This window comes from Neomonachus schauinslandi, chromosome 7 (genome assembly GCF_002201575.2).
Source record: "Neomonachus schauinslandi chromosome 7, ASM220157v2, whole genome shotgun sequence".
Lineage (NCBI taxonomy): Eukaryota > Metazoa > Chordata > Mammalia > Carnivora > Phocidae > Neomonachus > Neomonachus schauinslandi.
In genome coordinates, this window is record NC_058409.1 from 57,660,432 (window position 1) to 57,685,956 (window position 25,525).

The 25,525-nt window shown below is 42.1% G+C and overlaps 1 protein-coding gene across 1 annotated transcript in view; it reads left to right on the top strand.

Annotated features, from left to right (window-relative positions):
- The window catches only part of CMYA5 (cardiomyopathy associated 5), an 88,559-nt gene extending 63,580 nt beyond the window's left edge, over positions 1 to 24,979 (top strand). The window contains exons 8-13 of the mRNA XM_021699832.2: positions 1,806 to 1,952; positions 3,048 to 3,195; positions 15,938 to 16,071; positions 17,277 to 17,376; positions 19,102 to 19,275; positions 24,114 to 24,979. Of these exons, the coding sequence (XP_021555507.2) occupies positions 1,806 to 1,952; positions 3,048 to 3,195; positions 15,938 to 16,071; positions 17,277 to 17,376; positions 19,102 to 19,275; positions 24,114 to 24,360 (950 nt within the window). The 3' untranslated portion in view covers positions 24,361 to 24,979. The remainder of the gene's footprint in view (positions 1 to 1,805; positions 1,953 to 3,047; positions 3,196 to 15,937; positions 16,072 to 17,276; positions 17,377 to 19,101; positions 19,276 to 24,113) is intronic.
- The last annotated feature ends 546 nt before the right edge of the window (positions 24,980 to 25,525 follow it).

Below are 25,525 nucleotides of genomic sequence, written 5' to 3' on the forward strand. Positions count from 1 at the left end.
TGTAGAGGTCATGGAACTGTGTGGCTCTCCATGACTCCTCTTAACACCAATTTATTGCCTGGAATGTTTTGTTTGAAGCGCTTTAGCTCCTCCCCACCCCCAGCCTCCAAACGCTTAACGTGTCCTGTGTCTCATTCATTCGACACCTTGAAATCTACTGATGTCAGTTAGCTGATCCAGTGATCTATACTGGGATACTGTGCTGTGTGTGGGGTCTCCCCCAACATACATTGTGTGCATTGTTGAAAGAAGGGCTGGGGCAGCAGGACTCAGCCGAAGGGCATGATTCCACTGAAGACTGCAGCCACGGTTTCTACAATGTGGGGGAAATGTTTTTCAGTGTATAAGTCCTTATGAGATTCTTTAAACCAAACTTTCCATCCAGAAAGTATAGCTCAGTGGGTTGGAAAGATGCAATTAAAGAAACTGAGTTGAAGAGCTCCTAAATTTCCTTTAAAAGAAAATGATCTGAAACAAATAATGCAATATATGTTAAGAAAAAAAAAAAAAGAAGAAGAAGAAGGTAGCGGGAGGGGAAGAATGAAGCAGGGGAAATCGGAGGGGTAGACGAACCATGAGAGACGATGGACTCTGAAAAACAAACTGAGGGTTTTAGAAGGGAGGGGGTGGGGGGATGGTTTAGCCTGGTGATGGGTATTGAGGAGGGCACATTCTGCATGGAGCACTGGGTGTTATGCACAAACAATGAATCATGGAACACTACATCTAAAACTAATGATGTAATGTATGGGGATTAACATAAGAATAAAAAAAAAAGAAAATGATCTGGGCTTCTTAACTGGAGGAGTTTTGAAGATGTGACTTTCAAGAGAAATAATGGAGGAGAACTAAAATGACCACAGGCTAATTTAAAAAAGAAAATAATTCTTTGTAAAGGAGAAAAAATTTCAGTAAGAATAATCAGATTGGCCCAAAGGGGCACATGTTCGTAATGGTATCGCGTAAGAATGCCACTAAAATATTGAAAGTAAAATAACGTAAGAAATTTTAGGAAATGTCTTGTTTGAACAAGTTATTTTTTAGAATAGTTTATGACTTATCAAAGTTATTCAAGTATTTCTATAAATCGTGGAACTCTCTAGTTGAAAGGATTCTGGAATTCATGAGAAGGAACCAGGATTTGAAACTTTGAAAATCATGCTGAGTACTAAAATTGTTTACTAATTTGGAAAGGTATTTTATAACATCATAAATTTAGAGAAAATGGGGTTGTCCATATTTATTACATACTCTCCTGAAATATTAGCATTGCTTCTTACGAATTTTTTGAGAATGTACTACAGAGATTTAAGCTAACATAAACTACGCAATTTTAGTGTTTGCTATTGAAATAAGTTATTTTAATTGTGGCAGACGAAGCCCAGACTGTTACTAATATGGTATTATTTTCTGGTAAGCGTTCACAGTAATAATGCATCACTCTAAATATCTCTTTTTACCATGCCGTTACTTTCTTATGGATTCTAAAGTGAGAGCTATCACAAAATGATACCTGTCAGTTTTTTTAAAAATTTTTTTATTCTTATGTTAATCCCCATACATTACATCATTAGTTTTTGATGCAGTGTTCCATGATTCATTGTTTGTGCATAACACCCAGTGCTCCATGCAGAACGTGCCCTCCTCAATACCCACCACCAGGCTAACCCATCCTCCCACCCAATATCTGTCAGTTTATCAGTTTGAATTTTCCACTGAAAATAGTAGAGCAATTCTTCCAATAGCTATAATTTTCAATTAACTTTGGAAGACACCCTAGAGTTTATAACTGTGTTTTATGCTAGACTTGGTAGAAGAATACAGATTGACAGTGAAAGAAAGCTACTGCATTTTTGAAGATTTGGAACCTGACCGATGCTATCAAGTGTGGGTAATGGCCGTGAACTTCACTGGATGTAGCCTGCCCAGCGAAAGGGCAATTTTTAGAACAGGTAAAGAGATATTAAGGGGGTGTTGGGAGGCAATATTCAATTCTTCGCACACTACTAAGATCAACTAATAAGCATTTATTAAGCACCTATTGTGTGCTGGGTGTTGTACAGTGCTGAGTATTCAGTGACGAATAAAGCTAGGTTCCTGTTCTCAAGAAGCTTGCAGTCAAGTGGGAGAGATAAAAAACAAAAGATCATAAAAAACTGTGGTAAGGGCCATGATCTAGTTATTTACAAGTTATTATGAGAACACTCCACAAGGATACCCGAGAGAGCCGGGGCAGGGGCAGGATCTGGAATGGCTTCTTAGAATTGATGCCTGAATGGAATCCTTTAAAGGATCAGTTAAAGGAGTGTATTCCATTTGAAGAAAACATGTGAGCAGAGACATCAAGGTAAGAAACAGTATGGAGTGTGCAGGGCACTACAAGAAGTTTGTTACTACTTCTTTGACTTAAAAACAAGGAGAGGAAAGACTTGAAGTCAGAAAGGCTAGTGTTTGGGGGCCATGTTTGCCAAGGTAAGAAGCTTCATCGTATGGGTGCTGGGAGCCCCAAAAGAGTTTTCAGCAATGATATTCAACTGGGAATGCATTCCCACAGTGGAGCCTTTTCACAGGGAGCTGAAGTAGGTACGGCATAAACCAAGTTTGCATTGCCTTGAAGATCATTGTAACTACCTCAGAGGAAGAAATGACTCACTCCCACCATTTTATCCTTTCTTCTTGCCTTCTGAAACAAGTATTTATTAAGTACGTACTGAAGGCGAGATCATGGCTAACTTTTTTGTGAAGGGAGGTAGACAAGAATCTTCCTTTTTATTTGCTTGTGTATGTAGAAAGAAACTGGCGGGATTTCTAGGAAGCTAGTATTAAAGGCTCTCTGGGGATGGGTGAAAACTGCAATTTGGAAGGTAGAGGTGGGAGGGAGACTTTTCATTCTTTAAATTTTCCTATCTTTTGGGCTTTCAACCAAGAATGTATTTTTTAATCAAAAATTAAAATAAAGTCACGCCCAAGCACATTTCTCAGGGTACCAGGGAAGCAGGGCTGATGTTCATATTATGTTCCATAATTGATTTAGTTCTCTCTTGCAGCCCCCTCCAGCCCTGTAATCTGCGCCGAGGACTGTACGGTGTGTTGGAACATGGCCACCATCCGATGGCAGCCTGCCAACCCAGAGGCTACTGAGACTTATACTCTGGAGTACTGTAGACAGCACTCTCCAGAGGCCGAGGGCCTCAGGTAAGGAGCCTCTCCTCGGGAGACCTCACCTCTTCCCGGGGAGAGCCCAGGGTGCCTGGAACTCAGCTGAAGGTCCTAACCTAACTCAGAGCTTCTGCTCACAGAGGGAGAAGAGCTGCCTAAAATCTTGCTGAGCTAATGAAGCTGTTGACTTGATTTGCAACTCCATCACTATTTATCAATGAACTCCAAGTTTGTAATAAAAACACATGCTACAATGCAGAATAATGACTCCCTTGTAAGAAAAATATATGCAAATTTTAATAAGATGGAACATTCTTTGAGGTATATTTAACTTGAATCGTTAGACAGGATTTATGCATATTTCAAGCACTTTTTAGTAGCTATATCAGAATAGATACACCTAACTCAGGAAACTAATAGTGAGCTTGTATATAAAGTAAATCTGGGTCTCCTTGATGTATTGGTAATACAAAGGAGCTAATTATATATATATTATTACAGAGACATACCTGCTTCTCTAAGAGCATGAAGGATCTAAAGAGATTTTGCAGGAAAAAAAGAAATGGGAAGCTCTCTCACTAAACTTATAAAGCTTTAAGTTTATCAATAAAGGGCTGTACATCCTGGGGGCATTTGGTAAATGTTGATTTATTTACTGAGGGGGTGATTTCTTAGCCTCCGTCCATGGCAACAGAGCAACTTTACCTTCCATGATGCATATTCAGGTCATTATTATTAATGCTCATATTTTAATAGAGACATTTGTAGTTTTTTTTTAAATGAAATTTACTGAGATAAACTATTTTGGTAGGATATAAAACTTAGAAATAATGGTGTGAAATTAGACAGCTTTTTAATAAAGTGTATTATTTAAGCTCTTGATTACATGCTCAATCAACAACTATTTATTTAGTTATGTGAGGTTTCATTCGACTGAGCAATAATTATAGTTTCTTTCAAGTATGTGAAGACAGGCTTCATAAAATAATGATCAAAGGATGAATTAATGTTGAGTGTATGGGTGGAATGTAGGCATTTCAGCAGAAGTGAGAACATAGTAAATGTACAAAAAACAACATCTCTGTTAACGTGCCAAATGCTGGGTGGCAGGCTTCAGTAATTAGCAAACAGAGGAGTGGTAAACTCTGACTAAGATGGGATGGGAGAAGAGGAGAGAGAAGGAGGAGGAAAGGAGGGAGAAAGGGAGATAGTGACAGAAGAGATTATAACTGACTTTTATTGAGCATTTACTATGTGCCAGTCACTGTTCTCAATGCTTTATGCACATTGCCTTATTTAATTCTTGTAGGAACTCTGAGAGAAAACAGACATTTTGAGAGGGTACTGAGCGAGTGAGTAACAATCAGGATTCAAACCCCATTTTGTCAGATTTCGAAGTCCAGGCTGCTAATTCCTGTTTAATGTCACTTAGGGGATTCCTGGGCCTTCTCGACAAAAACCCTTGGTGTCATGAGAATCCTGTATCAGCAGTGCCTGAGTCCCTGAGAATCTCTCCCACTGTTCTCCACCAGCAGTGAGGAAAACCCAGTTCTTTCTGAGGCAAAATCAGACTGTTAAGGAGTACTCTGAAATGACTCATCCTTGTTATGATATCGTCCCCGGCTGGCATTTGCATAAATAATATCAGCACAGTTGGATTCTTAAATCAGCAGAGATCTAGAAAACCTGAGACCCAGTAGCCATCTCACTAAGGGAATTGTGATGTCACCTCATAAACGTAGCTACAGGGAGAAGAGAAAGGGGGGATGGACGGGCAAATGTCATTCATTGAAGGTCTTCAACATGCCAGAAACTGGGCTAAATCTCATTCAGCCCTCTCAACAATCCTAGGAGGGAGCTGAGGTGATGATCTCCATTAAATGAGATTCAAGGAGGTTAAATAATTTGGCCAAGGTAGTAAATGATGGAATGAGAATTTGGAGTTAGGATTCAAACTCAGATCTGTCTTATTCTCTCCATTAGTCCTAAACCTTGAGTTAGTACGTAGACTGAGTTAGTACATGGACTGAGTTAGCATACTTCAACAGCCTGACAACATGGAGTTATTATGTCTCCATAGTTTCTTTTGTCACATGAAAATCATAGATTTAAAGAGAGAATGCAGTACCATTATTCAAAACTTCGTTGATCAGTGTTTTTCCTTTTCCTGATCACCTTGGGACCCTCAAAATAAAACAAACAAAATGTTCATTTAGTATCAAAAATGATAAATACATTCCAAACAAATCCTTCTATCAAAGCCAAAGGAACCAATGACAGTTCCATTTGTAAGAAAAAAAAAAAATGGCCATCCACTAATTTTATTAAGACAAAAGTTGAGCTAATTAAAACATAAGGCTTGTCATTAGTTTATTCTATTTGAGACTTTGCCAGTGGGTTCATTTTTAATTTTTCCCATTAAAGGAGATCATCTGAGAGGCTGGATAAGGAGAAGTTCCTAGTAGTTCTAGAACAATACAAGGATCCTTTGTTAGTGAATGGATATAGTCCAGCGAGTTTAAAGTGAAGGGAAATTCCACATGCAGAGCCTTGTTGATAGTTTGGAGCTGTGTTGGAGATGGAGCTGTTTTCCAGTTAGGTGCTAAAAGACTCCTCAGTGCCAGGAGGTGGAATGGTATGTCCAATCCACAACCCAGGGGTGACTCTCCAGCCTCTGGGGCCCTGCCGAGTCTGACAAAAAAATTAATTTCTTGAAGCAAGCACAAATTTGTTGGCCACAAATCATTGCCCTGTTCATTTGCTAAGTCTGTTGCTCTTGTACCATATTAGAGCCATCCCTCATCAATATAAAAGGCTCAATGTCTTATACCCCAGGTTAGCATCAGGGGACTGGAATAATTCATCCTTAATCTCAGAGGCCCAGGGCCGCAAAACTCATTTGTATCTCTTTTGGTTCTCCAATTTAAGAGTTCCAGAAGGAAGGAAAATTCTGCTCTTTGGGAGTGGCCATGCGCTTTAGTCTTCCAACTATCTGGTTCTTAAAACCAACTTGAAAGCATTCCTTACAGGGTCGGATAGTTCAAAACTCTATAAAACGTTATTAACTATTTAACTATCATCTATGTTGCTCTATCTCTAACATAACAACTGTACACAGCTAGGCAGATAATAGAATTGATAAACAAGGAAACTTAAAACTTTATCACCTCTAGTCAACAAATGCAAATAATCCCTACTGTTCCATTCTATTAGAACCACATTGTTCACTTTGATTTTTTGCACAGCAGTGCGTAATTAGAGTTATTCTGTGTCCTGGAAAGAACAGCAAGCCAAGAGTTGTCTGATCCCACTCACTTGTTGGCTGAGTGCAACTGCAAATGAAAATTTGCAGCCTCAGTGTCTGGGACAGTATCTGGCATATTGTAGCTACTCAATAACTATGTGTTATCTGAATGGGTTAATATCAATTAACACTGAACACATAATACTGATACCAATAAGAGAAGTTAGGCTGGATTTAAGGATAATCTCATTCAAAATGGGAACAAAATAACCATGCTAACAAAGTAGGGAAGAATGGTGAATGAGTTAATTTTAGTGCTTTGGATGCTTGGGTAGGAGATAGGACCAGCCTGGTCTGTGGGCTGGAAACTGGTTAATGGATCACTCATAGAGAACAGCACTGATAATCTTGTTTAGCCATTGGTTGCATAACCCTTTTATTGGTTCTGGGTTCTATCCAAAAACCCTGTGCTAAACCAGATCCAAAAATTGATCCAGAGGTCACTGCTGGGGAGTAAGGGGTGATCAAAGATTACTTCTTTTTGATGTGGCTAGGCTGGCTGGGTGAGGATGGGGACCTTATCTGTGTAGATATTCAATAAAGGTCTGTTTAATGAATGAATGAGGGGGGCGAATGAGGGGAGTAGCCAAACTCCTTTTGGTTTTGCCACTCTCACATCGTCTAACTGGCTGGAATCTCTGGTCTAACTGGTAGAGGAGAGCTGAGGACTAAATGAGTTCACCCTCAAACCCTGAAAAGGCAGACAGCCTTAAAGGCTCCAGTCTGGAGTAGGAAGAGAAATTGAAAGGAAATTAAAAGAATGGAGAAAAGAATGAATAATAGGAACACACACACACACACACACACACACACACTCAGGGCATTGATTACCCTTTAGATTGGGGAATCTGATTTTGGTTGCCAGAACAGAAACACAGTCATCTTCAGACCTGCATTCATTCTCCCACTATGATGGCCTCTAAATATTCCGATTTAAGATCAAAGATGCTGGTTGAACTCTTATGGTGAGTGTTTGAATGGAATGAGCCTACTGAGCCCCTAAGTTCCATGACGTGGTATCTGAAATAACCAAGCAATTGCCTCCATTCCATAATCCTCACAGAAAGCACATTTGCATATTTTTGTGTGTGGGCACCATGGCTGGGTCCCAGCAGTCGGCCCCTGTTGGGATTGGGCGTGGGCAGGAGTGACAATCCCCGGCCTGTGTGTGGGGGCTGAGGGAGCTCCTACTCACCCTTTCCTGTTTTTCTTTGAATGCTCTCCTCAGGTTGGGTGGGCTCAAAACACTTTCAAAAATTTTCCACCGCTCGGCTGTTTCCTCAGCTGTTCTGTCTCTCCTGTGTAGAGAGAAGTCAGCAGAACTGTGGGTGGAGGAGGGAAAACTGAGAGAAATATAGTACAGGGATTAGCTGTGTGGGCTGTGCAGAGAGAAGCTGTGTACTGAATGACAAATCTGTGAGACTCAATACACCACAAAAGTAGTCGGTTGTGAACTTCCTGCTCCCCTCCCTGGCTGAGGCTGTAGGGGTGTGGAGACCTTCTCTGGGTCTCCTGCCCCAGAAGCATCCCCAGGGTGGGCTGGGCTCTGGTTGCTGGGCCCATAAGATCACATTCTTCCTGCTTCCAGCTTTCAGGGCCACACGTGGTGGGGCAGGGACAGAAAAGTCTGTCACGGGTGGATTTTCCAGCTGGGGACACCTGCAGCTCTGTCTGCGTATTAAGGACAAATAAGGGCGAGTTTTCTAATGAACTTAGTACCTGAGCAGGAGATGAAGAATCCCAGCATTTCTTTCTTTTTAAAAAAACTTTGTACTAAGTTTTCAGCTGGATAGGTGATGACCAATGGTCAACGGCAAATGATTTGACCTTCCCAACCTGTGGACAGAGGAGACAGTTATTCCTGCCCCTTGCTTGCTTTTCGGGGTGACAGGAGGATCGCTGGCATGAATGGGCCAAAATTCATGAGTATTCAACAGCTAATAACCAATCTTTTTATGGTATTGTTTTCCTGACCCAGGTGATATCCCTCAGCAGGGAGCCTTTGGGAGAGCGAGCTCTGGGATGATTTCCACCCCTCCCCGCCCCAGTAATCTTGACATTCAGCTTTTCCTAAATGAAATCTTTCTTCCAAAATGAATCTGATTTAACTGTGATCATTTAGAATCCTATATACCTCCTGGTTGTGTAGTAAAACTTCATTCAATGAAAACCCAGGCTATTCCTTCACTTCTAACTTATGTTCTGTCAATTTCCAAAAGTATTCAAGTTGTTCACATTAAAAGACCCAGACATAATAGAACCACTAGAAACACTCCTATAAGAACAAGAGCCAGATCATGCAGGGGTGAAGAGATCGTATCAGAAAGGCCAGGTTAAGAACAGTAGCTCAATGGAACAGAAAATTTAAATCTGAACTTCCTGGTAGCTAAGGTGAAAACAGGAGAGAGGGGGAGACAGCAAGAGGGAGAAAGAAAGAGATTACATAACTCATCTTTTTATAAAAAGGAAGCATAACATTTCACTAGGAGACAATTATATTTCTTGACATTCAGCTCTAAGATGAATTTTTCATGTAGATCTTTATATAAGGGCTATTGAACAAGATAATAGTGATTGTCTTTAAGAGCAGTTTTACAAAAGACGCTCAGGAAAACATTCCTGATGTAATCATTTTTAAACTGGATCTGAAAGCGTAAAGTTAAATCACCATTCCGGGCAGGCAGTTCTATGGGGACCTCAAGTAATTGTCCACATATGTGGGCCTTGGAGTGGTAAAGGAGGTCTTGGAGAATCCAGCAGAGTGGATGTTACTAGGCTCCTGGGATTCTCTGCCTGAAATAGATATGGTATCATTCAGGCTCTGGAGGGGAACTACAGAGAAAACAAAAATCCAGGATCATTCTGCTGGAATCCTTTGGCTCACTTGGATTTTGTGAGAGATCTAATTACAGAAAAGCCTAAGTCTCATGGTTGGCAGCATTCAACCTTGTGTTTCTATGCTATTATGAACTAATAGTGATGTTTAGTTAACACCGAATCTCGTAATATCCTCATTTATCAGAAGAAAAATAGTCCTGTTCAAAAATTTTTATTTACCAAGTTTTAAGAACAAAAATCAATATGTAAAGAATCTTCTTCTTCTTAATCCTGATTTAACCAAAATGTTTCATCTTAAAACACAAAGTTCCGTGTTTACAGGTAGTTAAGCCTTTTAAAAATGGCTTCCAACAGCAACAGTTAGTTCTTGCGTTTAGTGGGACAGTTGGATAGCCATACATGGATTTTTCTTCTTTTTCCTATTCCTCCCCTGCCCACCTCTCCCCGCCCCCCATCTTATGAGTATGTTTCCTAACTGATCATAAAAATCACCTGGCTGCTTGTAAAATCTTAGACTCACAGGCCCCCTTAAGAGGTTCTGATTCAGAAGGTCTAATTGTGTCCTCGCAGGTTTGGGGAACGCTACTTTACTGGCCCAGCAGTGTACTCTGTTCACAGTTCTCACTGAATGGTGTTGACTGCTTGGCTGAATGTGGGTACGGCCAACAGGAATGCTAGCAAGAACCCACTGTGTTTTCAACAAACAATTCATCTTTAGCCATCTGTTGTGCACTGCAGTGACAGCACCATCCGTAGGCTGCTTCCAGGAGTGATGGCACTGGATTCCTCCATATTGTTTGTACACACACCGCCCCCCCTCCTCTGGGGAGAAAACATGCTTAAATCTAGGTATTAGACACGGCAGTGCAGAGGCAGTCACTCCTCAGGGTTACCAGCCCCTCAGATGACCTGAAGCCCATGTACACTCCTTGCTTCCGTCCCACACAAATTGTCGAAGTATCGAATTCCTAGAGAAGCTACTTTACAAAATTCAAATTAATGTGTGCTCTGCAAACACGTTCAACCAACTCCTGAGCTTGTAATACAGCTCTAAAAGTTAATTATTTAATTGATTTTGGGTAATATGTACACATGGTACAAATTCAAAGATACAAAAGGGATACAGTGGAAGTCAAGTCTCCTTTCTATTTATCTGTCACCTACTCAGTTTTTCTCCCTGGAGGCAATTACTATTACCTGATTCGTATTTATCCTTCCAGGTAGGCTGTGCATATACAAACATCTATATTTTTTATCAACAAATGGTAGCATCCTGTAGATATTCTACCACCTTCCTTTTCTTGTTTAAAAATATTTCTTGGTGAGTATCCTAAACCAATGCATTTAGAACTGCCTCAATTTTAAAAACAATTCCATTATATTCTGCTTTAAAAATATAATTTGATTTATTTGACCAATTGAAAGGTACTTAAGCTGTTTCCATTTTCTTGCTGTCACAAACAATGCTTCAGAAAAAACCTTGTATATCATTTCACACGTGTACCAGGATATATGTAAGATAAAGTCCTAGAAATAGATTGGATAAATGTATGTACATTTTGGATTTTGATAGATATTACCAAACTCTTTCCATAGAGGCTGTAGTTGTTACACACAGGATAGCAGCATATAAGAGTGCTTCCTTGCCTACACAGGGTATGATAAAACTTTTGATCTTTGACACTTGATAGGTAGAAGATGGATTCTTATTATAATTTCAGTGTGCATTACTATTATTAGGTTGAACATCATTTCATATGTTTCAGAATCATGTACTTCCTTTCTGTGAACTGCTCATTTCCTGTATCCATTTTTTTCCTGTTGGACTGTAGGTTTTTTTCTTATTGATTTGTAGAAGCTCTTTGTTTTTTAAAGAACATTAGCCCTCATCTACAACATGAGTTGCAAATTGTGTTGAAAATTTTTTTGCCATGCATATTTTTTTATTGATGTGTAGTTGACATACAGTATTATATTAGGTTCAGGTATATAACATAGTGATTCAACATTTATATGCCTTATGAAGTGATCATAATAAATCTAGCTATCATCTGTTAGCATACAAAGTTATTACATACTATTAGCTACATTCCCTATACTGTACATTGTATCCTCATATCTTATTTATTTTATAACTAGAAGTTTGTACCTTTTCATTCCCTTCCCCTATCTCACCCATTCCCCCCGCCCAAACCTGGCAACCATCAGATTGTCCTCTGTATTTATGAGTCTGTTTCTGTTTTGCTTTGCTTGCTCATTTTTTTTTAGATTCCATATACAAGTGAAATCATATAGAATTTGTCTTTCTCTGTTTGACTCATTTCACTTAACTTTATACCATCTAGCTCTATCCATGTTGTCACAAATGGCAAGATCTCATTCCTTTTTATGGCTGAGTACTATTCCAGCATGAGGTATATCTGTATCTAGGGCTAGATCTGTATAGAGATATATCTCACATCTTCTATAACCCATTGGTGGACACGAAGGTTGTTTATATATATCTTGGCTATTGTAAATAATGCTGCAGTGAACATGGGGGTTCAGATATCTTTTCAAGTTAGTGTTTTTGTTTTTCTTTGGATAAATACCCAGAAATGAAATTGCTAGATCATATGGTTGCTCTGTTTTTAATTTTTTGAGGAAACTCCATACTGTTTTCCACAGTGGCTGCACCATTTTGCATTCCCACCAAAAGTGTAAGGGGGTTCCCCTTTCTCCACATCCTCACCAACACTTGTTATTTCTTATCTTTTTGATACTAACTATTCTAACAGATGTGAGTGGTAGCTCACTATGGTTTTGATTGGCATCTCTCTGCTGATGAGTGATGCTGCATGTGCCATGGATATTTTCAAATGTTAATTTAGTTGAATTTATCAATCTCTTTTTAAAATAGCTTTAATTTTTGTCTCATATTTAAAAATCCTCTTTCTCATGTTTTTTGTAGTATCCAATGATTTAATTTTTAAAAACTAGATCTTTTATCATCTGAAATTTATTTCAGTAGAAAGTGTGAAATTAGTAATCCAACTTTATTTTTTAAGTATGACTATCCAACTGTCCCACTAAGAAAACCCATCATTTTCCCTTCTGATTTGAAATACTTCCATTATTATACACTCAAGAGCCTGTGTTTGGCTCTATTCCTGAGCTTTAGAATGTGTAATCTGTTCTCTTGATCCATATATTTATGCCCCAGTGCCGTGCAGTTTTCATTATCATAGCTTTATGATTTAGAATTCTTGGTAGGTTAGGTTGCCCCTGCATGACTTTTTTTTTTTTTAAGATTTTATTTATTTATTTGAGAGAGAGAGAGAGCACAAGTGGGGAGGGGAAGAGGGAGAGGGAGAACAAATCTGAAGCAGACTCGGGGCACAGAGCACAGAGCCTGAGGTGGGGCTCCATCCCACGACCGTGAGACCGTGACCTGAGCTCAAACCAAGAGTCGGATGCTTAACCGACTGAGCCACCCAGGCACCCCTATGACTTTTTTTTTTTAATTTTATTATGTTATGTTAATCACCATACATTACATCATTAGTTTTTGCCCTATGACTTTTTCATGTCTGTAACTCCAACTTACGGGAACGCTATTAGTATTTTCCCATTAAGCATTAGGTCCTAATGGTTTTTTACTTCATAAAGACCCTTTTCAATTCCCATGTGAAATGATTCTTGCCCCACTGTGCATGGTTAGTTGTGTCAAACTTTTCAGTTGTGTCTTGCGAAAACTAAAGAATGAAAGGTCTCAAGCTACAAAGGCCTTCATAATATTGGGCAGACGTTGCCTCCTAGTGGCTTCCACTCATTAGCCTTCTGAAACAACAGAAGAGGGGAACGGTCTCATTTATGATTTCGGATTTCTGAGGAGACAGTGGGACTCCTTGAAATAGTTTCTCTCTGCTTTACAGCATTGGAGTTTAACAAATGTCCTTTGTCCTACCAATGGAGAGACAAGCAGGTTGAGAGTCTTTCAAAGGCCTGCCGGGCACAGAGCGCTGGGATTGTACTCTGTGGTACGCTTATGCTCCACTGGCAATCAGCGAATTGCTGCTGAGTCAGGGTTTCTAGATGCTTCCTTGCCCTCATGTTCCTGAAAACTGCACATATAGAGCCATCTCTTTCCAATGCACTGTGGCACTTGTAGGGAGAATTCCACACCTATGACCCAAAGTGACTCCGTTTGGGTCACATTTCTTACTGTCTTTTGAATTTTACTCTTGGCTTAAGCCTTCTAACATAGTCAGATCAGTCATGTTACTGATGAGGCTAACATCCCTTCTTACCTAAGCATCAACAACCTGCTGTGGTTCCATCTATGGTGTCATCACTTACCTCAATTTGGATATTCTTTGAATCTTAATCCTACTGCAAACTATACTTTGAGTACGGCATGTGGATTCAGGTGCAGTTATGACATTTTTGTTTTCGAAATTAAAAAAATTATAATCTGTGGAAGGGTGCTCCTCTTCAGATTTCAAATTCCAAATTTTTTTTTAAAGATTTTTAAATTTATTTGACAGAGAGAGAGACAGTGAGAGAGGGAACACAAGCAGGGGGAGTGGGAGAGGGAGAAGCAGGCTCCTGGCTGAGCAAGGAGCCCGATGCGGGGCTCCGTCCCAGGACCCCGGGATCACGACCCGAGCCGAAGGCAGATGCCTAATGACTGAGCCACCCAGGTGCCCCCAAATTCCAAAATTTTTAAAGTTTTCATTTGGCTAAAAAGCAGGGAGAGCTAATATGAGGACTTTTATGATATTCAAGTGAGATCAGACAACGAAAAGACATGGAAGTAAACCATTGGTCTGTGAGCTTTTTTGCTTTGTTCCTGGTGCTGGAACATAAGATGGCAACCTGTCAACAATAAAACTCTAGGACATCTCATGTTACTTTCGTTCTCATGCCTGGTGCTTTTATTTCAGATTCAGTGAGGGTATTGTGCACATCTGTCAAGTCTGCACAACCTGTTCATACACTGAAAGCAGGATCTGATTGCATATTCTGACTTCAATACCATATAAACCTTTATTCTTTCAATGAGTGATAAGACATAGGATGCAGTTGACCATATATATGGAATTCTTTCCTTGACACCCTTCATAAAACTGAAAAGCAAACACTTACCCCTAAACCAGTATTTTTGGTATTTAACAACCTCATCGAGACAAAATGAAGCCAGCATGTTATATCCCTTCTCTGGAGCTGAAATTTCCTCACCTAGTCTTGCCACTCCTGCTCCCTACCCCCAGACTTCAGGGTAATAGGGCCTGGACATGTGATAAGTGATTGATAGACATTTGTTTAATGGGTGAATGAAATAAATTCAGTTCAGGCGCTAGTATGCTTACGGAAACAATTTTACTGCTTGTTATAATGATTGTACATTCAAACCATCTCTTCAGTCATCAATTCAAATAAGATAAGCAATACATCCACCCCAGAATAATATTCTAGATATCAGTTGGGAATTACATTCTCAATCAAAGGACATGGTTTTTCATTAACTAACTGAAGCATAATTAGTTGTCACCGAACATGTGGCTCAATGATTCTGGCGCGGCTAAAGATAGTACTTGCGGAGGACCTGGTCCGGTGGTAGGTTCTGAAATAACAACCACTATGGTTGAAATAACAACCATCCTTCTGAGGATGGACAGGAAGGGTGTTGTACTGTTGTTCTCACTGACCGTTATCCCACGCACAGCTCCCGGGAACAGGGCCCAGGCACAAGCACTCATATTAGGAATTCTTTCATTGGGAAGGAGCCTGCCTCCTAACTCTGCCCAAAGCCTCTCCAAATGGAGGCTGAAAAAATGAGCAGTTGAGTAATTTATCTGTATAAATGCTCGAGGCCATGATATCAAGCAGATTAAAGAGAATAGAAAAGAGGCACAAGACTACTTCAGTTCCCCAGCAAGTTCAGAGAGCTCCATCTTCAAATGCAGCAAGTCTCTATGTGTTTAAATGGTTTGGCTGTGACAAGCCGCTGCCAATTAGACACTACTACCAGTACTTTTATTTTAATATACAGGGGAGATTAAGAAATAGCAACTTTGGACATTTTCTTTGGCAATTAGAACTCTGTTTTCTTGCTGGGATTAAGCTCGCCTTAAAAGGTACAGTCTTCTCTAGGGATCTTCTGTTTCTTTAACTTTAGTGGCTTTTGTATGATGGCTGTGTCCAAAATCATCACTCACCTTAAGTTTTCTGCTCTTCCTGATCTTCTAATTAGATAATTAGCATCCTTTGTATTATTGATGGTTTAACATCATCTTAATCCAGAAGTGCCCTCGGAGGCAAAAGTTGATAAAGAAAATAATACATTCTTAGAGACTCACTAACCACAAAATTAGTCTGTTTTCTGAATTTAAAAAAAGGTTTGGTTTATTTCACAGAGCATTCTGGAAGGCATATATTTGACAAAGTTGACAAAGGTAGAAGTGATTTCACAAAGTAGTCTTAGTGGACCAGGACCATTTTATAGAATCTGGCTTGCTAACTCAGTGGTTGCCAAGAGGGAAAAATTAGTTATTTGTTGTTAATAAAAGATGTTCATTCATGACAGGATTGAAATATGATGAGTTATTTTAGCATGTGACCTTATATTTAAAGTTATTTCTCTTTTGTATTTAGATCATTCTCTGGAATTAAAGGACTCCAGCTGAAAGTTAACCTCCAACCCAATGACAATTACTTTTTCTACGTGAGAGCCATCAATGCCTTTGGGGCAAGCGAGCAGAGTGAAGCTGCTCTCATTTCCACCAGAGGTACTTTCTCCTTCACACGCACTACTACTTCCAAGCCTTTCCATTCCTTCCCTCTAGAAGGCCACTCTAGAAGGCCACTTCTTAAAGCCTCAACCTCTTGGCAGTGCTAGGTTTTTGGCATGAGGATCCAAGATGGGTCAAAGACCAAGATGTTTCTTTTTCTGGTTTAAGAGGTTCTCAACCTTGGCTACCCATTAGCAATTAGACAGGGTACTTAAAAAATACTGGTGCCCAGCCCCCACTCCTGGAGACCCTGATCTAATTGATCTGGAGATGGTTTTTGACATGTGTTTTTAATCTCCCCAGATGATTCTTGTTTGGCTCACAATGAGCTATAATTAGTGGGTATGTTTTGAGTGTATGTTAGGGACAGTGGGATGGGGATATTCTTCTTATATTACACTGTAAACTCCATGAACAAGCTTCCAGTATTATTCTTCTGTTTATTTTTGGTGCTTAGCACATGGTTTGTGCCAATTAATGTTTGTTGAATAAATGAATGAATAACTTAAGGAAGCGATAAAGCTGTTCAGTGACATTTTGGAGAAAATTGCCAAATGATGCCAATAAAAAAAGTGCTTGGCTGTTCTCAATTATTGTGAAAAGAAGTGAGAAATGGCAAGGTGATCATTTTCTTATCTTATCCTAGACCCAAAGATGGCAGAAGATTGACGGTGGTACATTAAGTGATTTGCTTAACCAGCCAAAACTTGTGCACAGGCCTTGTTTGTGATGTGGTCAGGTCCAGCCTGATGTTGCTGAGAGAAGACATGAGAGCTGCCTGCCCAGAAATATTCCCCCTGGTCCCAATATGGTGCCCGCACCTTCCACTGTTAGAACCACTCCTTTAGCTTGCACCAGATTCAGGTTCAGTAGGTCTGGGACGGGGCTGGAGATTCTGCATTTCTAGGCTAGTTTCCGGGGGTTGTAGATGCTGCTGGTCCAAGGAGCGTACTTTGCATAGCAGAGGGAGGGAGCTCTTGTACAGGAGGTGACCTGCAGCCCCGGCTCGAGGTAAGCAGCCGCTGACACTCACGAGTGCCTTAGCATGGATGAGATTTGCAGCCTGCGGATCTGAAAACACTTGAGAGGGACAGTTTGATGTCAGGGGAGAGGAAGAGTAAGGTCTGAAATGTGGTGCTTGACCCAGGGACAGCACTTACCATTGTGGTAATGTTATAATCCTATTTTCTTCACTGCGACAGGAACCCGATTTCTTCTGTTGAGAGACACAGCTCATCCTGCTCTGCAGATTTCCTCAAATGGGACAGTGATCAGCTTCACTGAGAGGAGACGGTTGACAGAGTAAGTAGGGGGAGGCCCCTCGTGCCTCAGCAGTGGAGTTTTCTGACATGTGTCCTTCTGGTGTGGCCTCCCCTGAGCATATCCTTGGTTTAATGGACATGCCTGGGAGTATGGCATCGAATATCAACATGAGCACACCCATTCGGTTCCATTGCGGTTCAGCACGAGGGAAAAAGTGACAGTAGTTCCTAAGTCGGAGCAAAGTGTCCGTATTTGTATTGCAAACACAGGCACAGACGGTTGTATTTAAAACATCGGCTGTTTTCAGGTGCCATCTCTACTTTAATGAAAAAGGAGTCCAGGCTAATTCTTCTTTTATTTTCAATAGCAAACCAGGTTTTGTGTCCAACCACTCGAGAAGAAACAGAGGAGAATGACATTCTGTTGAGTTTCTGGTTCTGGCCACATGTAGGACTTTCAGATTTTCAGACTTTCTTGTCCCTCCCCACCCGGTAGCTCCCACAGAAAAGAGCATTAAAGAGCTGAAAGCTGAGGGCACCGTGGGGAGACGGCTCTGCAATTTGCCAGCTATCTCTCCTGGTCATTTTGAGCATCAGAACAGTCACGTGGGAGAAAGTCGGTGAAAGGCTCTGGAAAGTGTAAAAAAAGTGATTTCAAAAAATCAGAAAAGAAAAGAAATAGACTGGAAGTTGGTAAGAGTTCATAGATAGTAACTGATGATAACTGTAATGTATCTCATAGAATTTTATTTATTAGTAATCCGAAAATTAGCTCATAAATATCAGGCAGCCAGGCTGTGCTCAGGGAGCGAGGGGCTGTCAGTATCCACCTCTTTGGAAGGAGGTTATTGGGTAAAGACATGAGAAAGTGAAATACATTCCTTTGCATTAATCATTTTCTCATCTGTTAAAAAGGAGAGGGTGCTGACTGAGTATTAACACTGCTTAAATTAAAAACGCTTCCTTGCTGTCTCAGCCTTTTCAAAGCAGAGGGGAGCAATACATGCAAACAAGGTCACCCATCCGCAGTCCAGAGTGCTTGGGTTCATTTCCCAGTGCCTGTTCTAAAAATAGCTAAGGCGAGACAAAAGGAGACCTTTCACCAACCTCTCAGGTACCCTGCTACAATCCGAGGAGGCCAGAGTCCCCAAGACTGTTGACCACAGCTTCTACCAAGCACACTCATCACACCTGGTCAGTTCTATGCTCTGCTCTGGCCTCCCCAGCTGTCTTGGCACTCAAGAGCTGCCCCTCATTCGGTCTCTGTGCCCAGTAAGGTCAGCAAACACGGAAGGGAACTCACTGTTAAAGAAGATGTTGGAGACTCCTCCTCCTCCTCCTCCCCCGCCATCTTCAGGTTTTGGGAAAAAAAACTTTGCAGGTTATGCTCTCTTGGAACCCCGCCTGCCTTCCTCATATTTCCTCACTCTCCTTGAAAGCAGAGATGGTGCCCTTTCTTTCTCTCCCGCAGTTATTCTGGTTATTTCCTGGTTCTTAGCTCCCTCCAGAGATGCAGTGCACTAGACACGCATGTTGTACGTGGCAGTGGTAATACGCCAAATGCAGGTTGAGAGTTTGTGGAGTTCTGGGCTGGTCAGGTCAAAGTTGGCGGCACAATGAACAACAAATGTCTTTAGTCAAATTCCAGCGGTTTCCCAGGATAGAGTCCTGCCTAAACTGTGCGCGACCTTGTGCATGTTGGTGTTTATGAGAGCAAAGCTGCTGATTCCTGTGCTAGGCTTAACTGCATCCACTTCGTCCGCAGCATCCCGTCAGTGCTGGGCGAGGAGCTGCCTGCGTGCGGCCAGCATTACTGGGAAGCCACGGTCACGGACTGCCCGGCTTACCGACTTGGCGTCTGTTCCCGCTCGGCGGTGCAGGCTGGTGCCCTGGGACAAGGGGACACTTCGTGGTACATGCACTGTTCTGGGCCGCAGAGGTACGTTGGAGCCCTGCCCTCCCTTCTTGGTCAAAGGGTCACGAGTTGCTGCATAGGCAGAGGTCTCTGAGGCACCTAACAAAATAGAATGCCACCTCCCTGCCCAGGTCTGAGCCAATAAAGAAAGAAAACAAAAGCGTCAACAATAGGAAAACTAAACTATTACTCCGATTACTGAGGAAGCCAGTTTTAGTGAGTGTGGTTCATATCTGAGGGAAAAAAGGTTTCTTTTCTTTCTTTCTTTTTTTTTTTTTTAAGATTTCTTTCTTTATTTGAGAGAGTGAGCATGTGCATGCGTGCGCACCCTCAAGCTGTGGCAGAGGGAGAAGGAGAGAGAGAATCCCGAGCAGACTCCAAACTGAGTGTGGAGCCTGACGCGGGGCTCGATCCCATGACCCTGAGATCATGACCTGAGCCCAAACCAGGAGTCGAAAGCTTAATTGACTGAGCCACCCAGGCACCTTGGGAAAGGAGGTTTCTTATATTGAACCCTATTAATAGACTTGTACCCACCCAGACCCTAGGCCAGGCCAGCTTCGGCACCCTGCAGGGCAGAGTTGGTCCCTGGAGAACAAAGAAGGATAGGTGCTTCAGCGGGAAGCCCATACTCCAGAGATAGGGAAAAGGAAGGAACCTCCAGGCGATGCATGGGCAAGTTTTCCTTCTCAACTCACTTTGGGATGGGGAGGGGACAAGGGTAATACTAAAGAGCTCCCTCCACAGAGGAGTCAACAAGAGTGAGAAAACAAGTGGGTCCCCAATACCTTCCCCTCACTGGTTTATATCAGGAAATGGTAAAATCTAGCCCACAGACCAAATATGACCACTGCCTGTTTTGTAAAATTGTATTAATAGTTTTATTGGAATGCAGTCATCTCGTTTGTTTACATATTTTCTGTGGCCGCTTTTGCATTACCACGGTGGAGTTGACTAGTTGTAACAGAGACCAAATTTGGACGCCCAAAGCCTAAAATATTTACTATCTGCCCCTTTACAGAAAAAGGTTGCTAACTGTTTAGTTGGTTAATGTGAAGAAACCATAACCTATGTTAGTCTAAGAGAGCTAAGGCAAGCATGGGATGATCTGAATATGCTCACAGGGTGGGCTTTCTTAGAAACCTGACTTTAGTCCTGGCCCCATCCTTGACTAGCCTCCTACGGGCTATTCACTGGAAGTTCAGTGAACCCTTAGACCATGCCCGAAAGGCCTCATCTATCTTGTCAGGGGACAGTGACACCTGGCTGCTACATTTTTGGGTTGTGAGGATCACATAAAGACAGGTACAGGGAAGAGTCTTGAAATTGTAAAGTATCATAAAATATGAGGCATTATTCAAATGTAATGTTTTAAAAAGGAAGACTTTGATGCTCACAAGTTCCCAGAAAAGGGCCCACAGATTGGGATTTTGCATGTCTCTGGCTGCACATTTCTCCCTGCATCCTACTTGACACAGTTTAATTTTCTGACATGGTTCATAAGGACACTATCTCCCAGAGCTATTTAAAGTCACATTTCATCAAGTCAGAGCAATTATGATAATTGATGTTCATTGCTGCGCAATGCTTAAGGACCTAGCCCCTACCCAGAGTAGAAAATCTCTCAACCCCAGAATTTATAATGAATAGATTTAGAATTAGAACTAGAACTAGATACAGATTTCATAAAAATTTTCCTAGACCTTTAAAACCCCCAAACCAAAGACTAGCCTCCAGTAACAAATTCCTGGACTCTAGAAAACAGAATTATATCTTGTCAACAGGTTCAACAAGCTTGGTCTTTCAGGCCCAGACTAGGCCCCGTGGATTCGGGGAGGAAGAGTGTGCCTATTGGTGTGCTCCCAGCACAGAGACATCAGGCCTCAAGTGCCTTCACTTCATGTTTCAAATAGAGCACCCCTGGCTTTAGGCACTGTAAGAACCCCTGTGGCAGACCCCCCCTCTGTGTTTCACTTTTCTGGCTTCATGATTTTAAACCAAACTGTATTACTCTTGACTCTATTTGCATAGAATCCAAGCATTAAGATGTCACAATTGGAAAGGAGAAATGGAGAGTCTGAGGAATCGATTGGACTTCTTCCTGTCCACTCCTAAACTTTCTCCCCTTGTTCAGAGCCTTCTCACCTCCTCTACCAGGTCCACCCCAGCCACCATGCCTGTACCCTCCAGGAGGAGGTCTGCACCCAACCCACGCTATCCTGTGTGGCACAACTGGCAGATTTTTCTAGAACATCATTTTCATCATGTCCCTTGCTTTTTTGCTCAAAAATCTACAAACATCAACAGTGATATCAACATTCAGGTGGGACCATGGTAAAGAGAGGAATCCAGGACTAATGTGACCAGGAAGAGGGATGAGGAGCTCTGGGGGGAGTAGCCACCAGAGCTAAAAGGGGTCTGGACTCAGTCTGGGCCAGTAGTGACATTCACGGGGGTGGGCCCACCTCGGCCTGGGGACTCCAGGACAGCAGTTCCAGGGTCACACAGGTCTAGAGTCAGGCTTTTGAATGATCTTTGAAAAGACACCAGCAGTCCCAGGAAGGGGCAGGCAAAAGCTGGGCAGGGAGTCTGGCCCCAGGCAGACAGGCTTGGTTTCAGGCCAGAGTGCAGGTTGGAGAAGGAACTAATGTGCTGGATAGGAAATGGAGGCAGACGTAGGACAGGGCAGATTCCAGGCCCTGCAGACCTGGTGGAGCCGAGGCTTCGAGGAATGTCTCTCCCTCCTCGGCCACCATGGTGGGGATCGGCTCAGGGACTGATTGGGGCTGGGCCTGTGAGCACCAGGGGCCTTCTAAGCAGGGCTGGGGAAATGGCTCGTTTGGGCATTCCGAACCTTCCAGACCAGTGCTGTGCAATCAGACATTCTGTGAAGATAGAAAAATGGTGTCACAGGGGCACCTGGGTGGCTCTGTCGGTTAAGTGGCTGCCTTCGGCTCAGCTCATGATCCCAGGGTCCTGGGATCAAGCCCCGCATCGGGCTCCCTGCTCAGTGGGAAGTCTGCTTCTCCCTCTGCTGTTGCTGCTCCCCTTGCTTGTGCTCTCTCGCTTGCACTCTCTGTCTCTCAAATAAATAAATAAAATCTTTTTAAAAAAATGGTGTCACAGATGGCTATTGAACACTTGAAATGTGGCTAGTAGGACGGAAGAACTGGACACTGAATTTAATTTAATTTTAATTAATTTGAATGTCAGTGGCCACATGTGGCTAGTCGGCAATTGTGATGGACAGGGCAGGTCTAGATCCTGGCCCCTGACTTACCTATTCATGTCATGTCCGCCATGTCCTCTCCGAACCCGTCGGGCAGATGGTGACGTTCTCCATGACCTAGGGCCTTGCTCATTTGGCGACCTCGTCATTTCTCCCACTGCCCCTGCTGGCTGGATCTCTCCCTCCTTCTTTCCCACCTGTCCAGTTCAGACCTGTTCCTTTTGGCTGAGTATGAGCCCCTCTGCTCCCAAAGCCTTCCATAAGCGCCCCATCTACACTGCTGCTCCCCGAGGCGGCCGCCTTTGTGTTCTGGGCCTTCAGACCCCTCATTAGCATGGCACCGGAAAGGGCCTTTGTCATTGTGCGAGCTTTGCTTACTTTCCCATCCCCGTGAACCTCTGCCCTGTCCCAGCACAGCTGCCAACTTGCCATTCCCTAAACATACCTGCACTCGAGCTTCTGGGCCTTGAAGACATCATAGGCCTTCAAGGTCCTCGGCTCTCTTGGCCACACCAGAGTCACTCACTTGCTCAGAGTCTAAAGGCCCCATCAGCCCCAGTGCTGCTGAGCTTTCACCCCTCAGACTCACCATCCTCACAGACCTTTCCCTCATCTCCTCTCTCTCATTTCTCCCCTTCCCCGCTTTCAGGGCTCCAGCCTCTGTTTCTCAGACTGCCAGGAAAAAACACCAAACTTACGTTACTTTTTGCACAGAGCAATTTAGGTTCTTCTGTTCCAGCAATTTCCCCTTCCCAGCCCGGTCTCAAAACATTAATTCCACAACCACACAGGTCCATTAAATGTGTTTATGAACACTTTTCCAGTCTGTGCCCTGAGATGGAGCCTCAGCCAGAATCCACGTTTAAATGATCAACAATATTTTCCTCTCTGGTCAGGAGGGCCTGGGCTCCCCAAGGGCAAGGACAGTGCTCTGTGGTCCTTCATATCCCCCATCCCCCCGAGGGCCTAGCAAAGTCCTGGACTCACAGATACGCCCAATGAATACTTGCTGAGTTCAGTTTATTTGAATTGAAAAGAGAAATGACAGGCAACCCCCCTGAGTTGCAAGGCTGCAGAAAGCATTCAGAAGATGAAAAGGAAAGTCGGTTCAGGGTAGGGGGAGCCTCTACGAAGAATAAAGTTGGGCAAAAATAATGAAATTTTTTTCTTGAACTTCATAAAGGCCCTTATGTAAGTTACTAATAAATTTTTAAGCTGTAAAATTAATACATTTTATGGAAGGCAAGCCTGCAGTACTTTTTAAGATACATGGCAGCCTCAGAGGAGTTTTATTCAAAAGAATGACACACCATGAATGCGGTAGTTAAAACATGTGGGCAGCTGGGAAAGAATTAGAATGTTGAGAAAAATCACAAGGGAGGCATATGCTGGTTATTCTGGGACCGCCTCCTAATGTAGAAGGAGCAAAATTATTAAAAATGCTTGTCTGTTGGGATGAGCTATGCATTTTAGCATCTAGGAGGGATCTGGCTAAAGGATTTGGGACATTTATGGCAGCTCATTATTGTAAAGTGAAATTAATCACTGAAAAATCGGTTATCTCCAAGTGATTTTCTTTACCGTGGCCTTTCAAGATTTCCAGTGTTTAATTCCCCATTCTACTTCATTTCAGATACACATTCTTCTACAGTGGCATAGTGAGCGATGTCCATGTGACTGAGCGTCCCGCCAGGGTGGGCATTCTGCTGGACTACAACAACCAGAGGCTTCTCTTCATTAATGCTGAAAGTGGACAGTTGCTCTTCATCATCAGGCACAGGTTCACTGAGGGCATTCACCCTGCCTTTGCCCTGGAGAAACCTGGCAAATGTACTTTGCACCTGGGGATTGAGCCCCCAGATTCTGCAAGGCACAAGTGATCATTGGCTTTCAGAGTTTGCCAGAGCAATCATTCACATTTCGGGGGTCTGTTGTTCTTTCCCTCGGGTGCTATGTATTATTCAAAACGTCTCGCACACATTCACACTAATGGTCACTGCACGCACAGCGCTCAGCACATGAGCACAACCACCAAGGAAACCTTGACTTTCTAGGTAGCGTGTGAGTAAAGAGGATGGAAGAACAGCCTCCGCCCTTTGCCTTCTATATGTGTGAGTGCTTCCCTAAATTGAAAGGATTTATGCCTGACTTGGGAACCAAAGCAGAGAAGTGGTCTTCCACCTGTTGTAGTGGCAAAAGACATCCTCAGATGGACAGGTCTGAGCGAGGGGAAGGCTGGGTTAGTCCTACATCTCTGACAAGAATCATGGGCTTTTTCCCTACAAGAGAGGTCACCTCACTCCACTAAAGGATGATGTTTTCTAATCACTAGAGAAGGTATTTTAACTGTTCTAAGTTGACAACAAACTCTTTTGTAATAAGAAAAATCTTATTAATATGTACTGTAGAACATGAGTCTCTTTTCCCTGAAATTTAAATGTAGACAAGTGCTAGGTATTAGAAATTTCCATTTTGTTAAATAAATGCTTAGAGTCTATAAAACAAAACATGTTATATGAACTTATTATATATAACTTATGAGCCTGGCGTCTCTGGACGGGGGCACACTGCAGAGTAAATGACCATTATACTTGAGTGGCTTGCGCTCCGACTAATTTTCACATAAGATTTTTATATGTATCTTTTAAAAATCCAAACATTTTATCCCATAGTTGCAGTCAACTATAGGAAGCTAGGAATCTCTCTTTGCCAAAGTGAAATGGTTGGTCATTTTTAGATACTATATTGAAATCTCTCGAAATCTTCCTAAAATATGTGTGCAAAGTTGATAAATCTAGAAGGCATTTTGAAATGATTGCTCTTGTTTTCTAGAATATAAATACTTGGATCTTATTTATAGATGTTTTAGCATTATTAATTCATTTATTTCTTTTCATGAATCAAGAAATAATATCCTACTTTGGAGGTCTATTCTAACTTCTATTGATTAACAGCTAGAAGATCCAAACCGGGTCTGTAACTGCCTTGGTAGAGCCCCTTCAAAGCTATCACAACTCTGCTTTAAAATGAGAACAGCTACTGGCA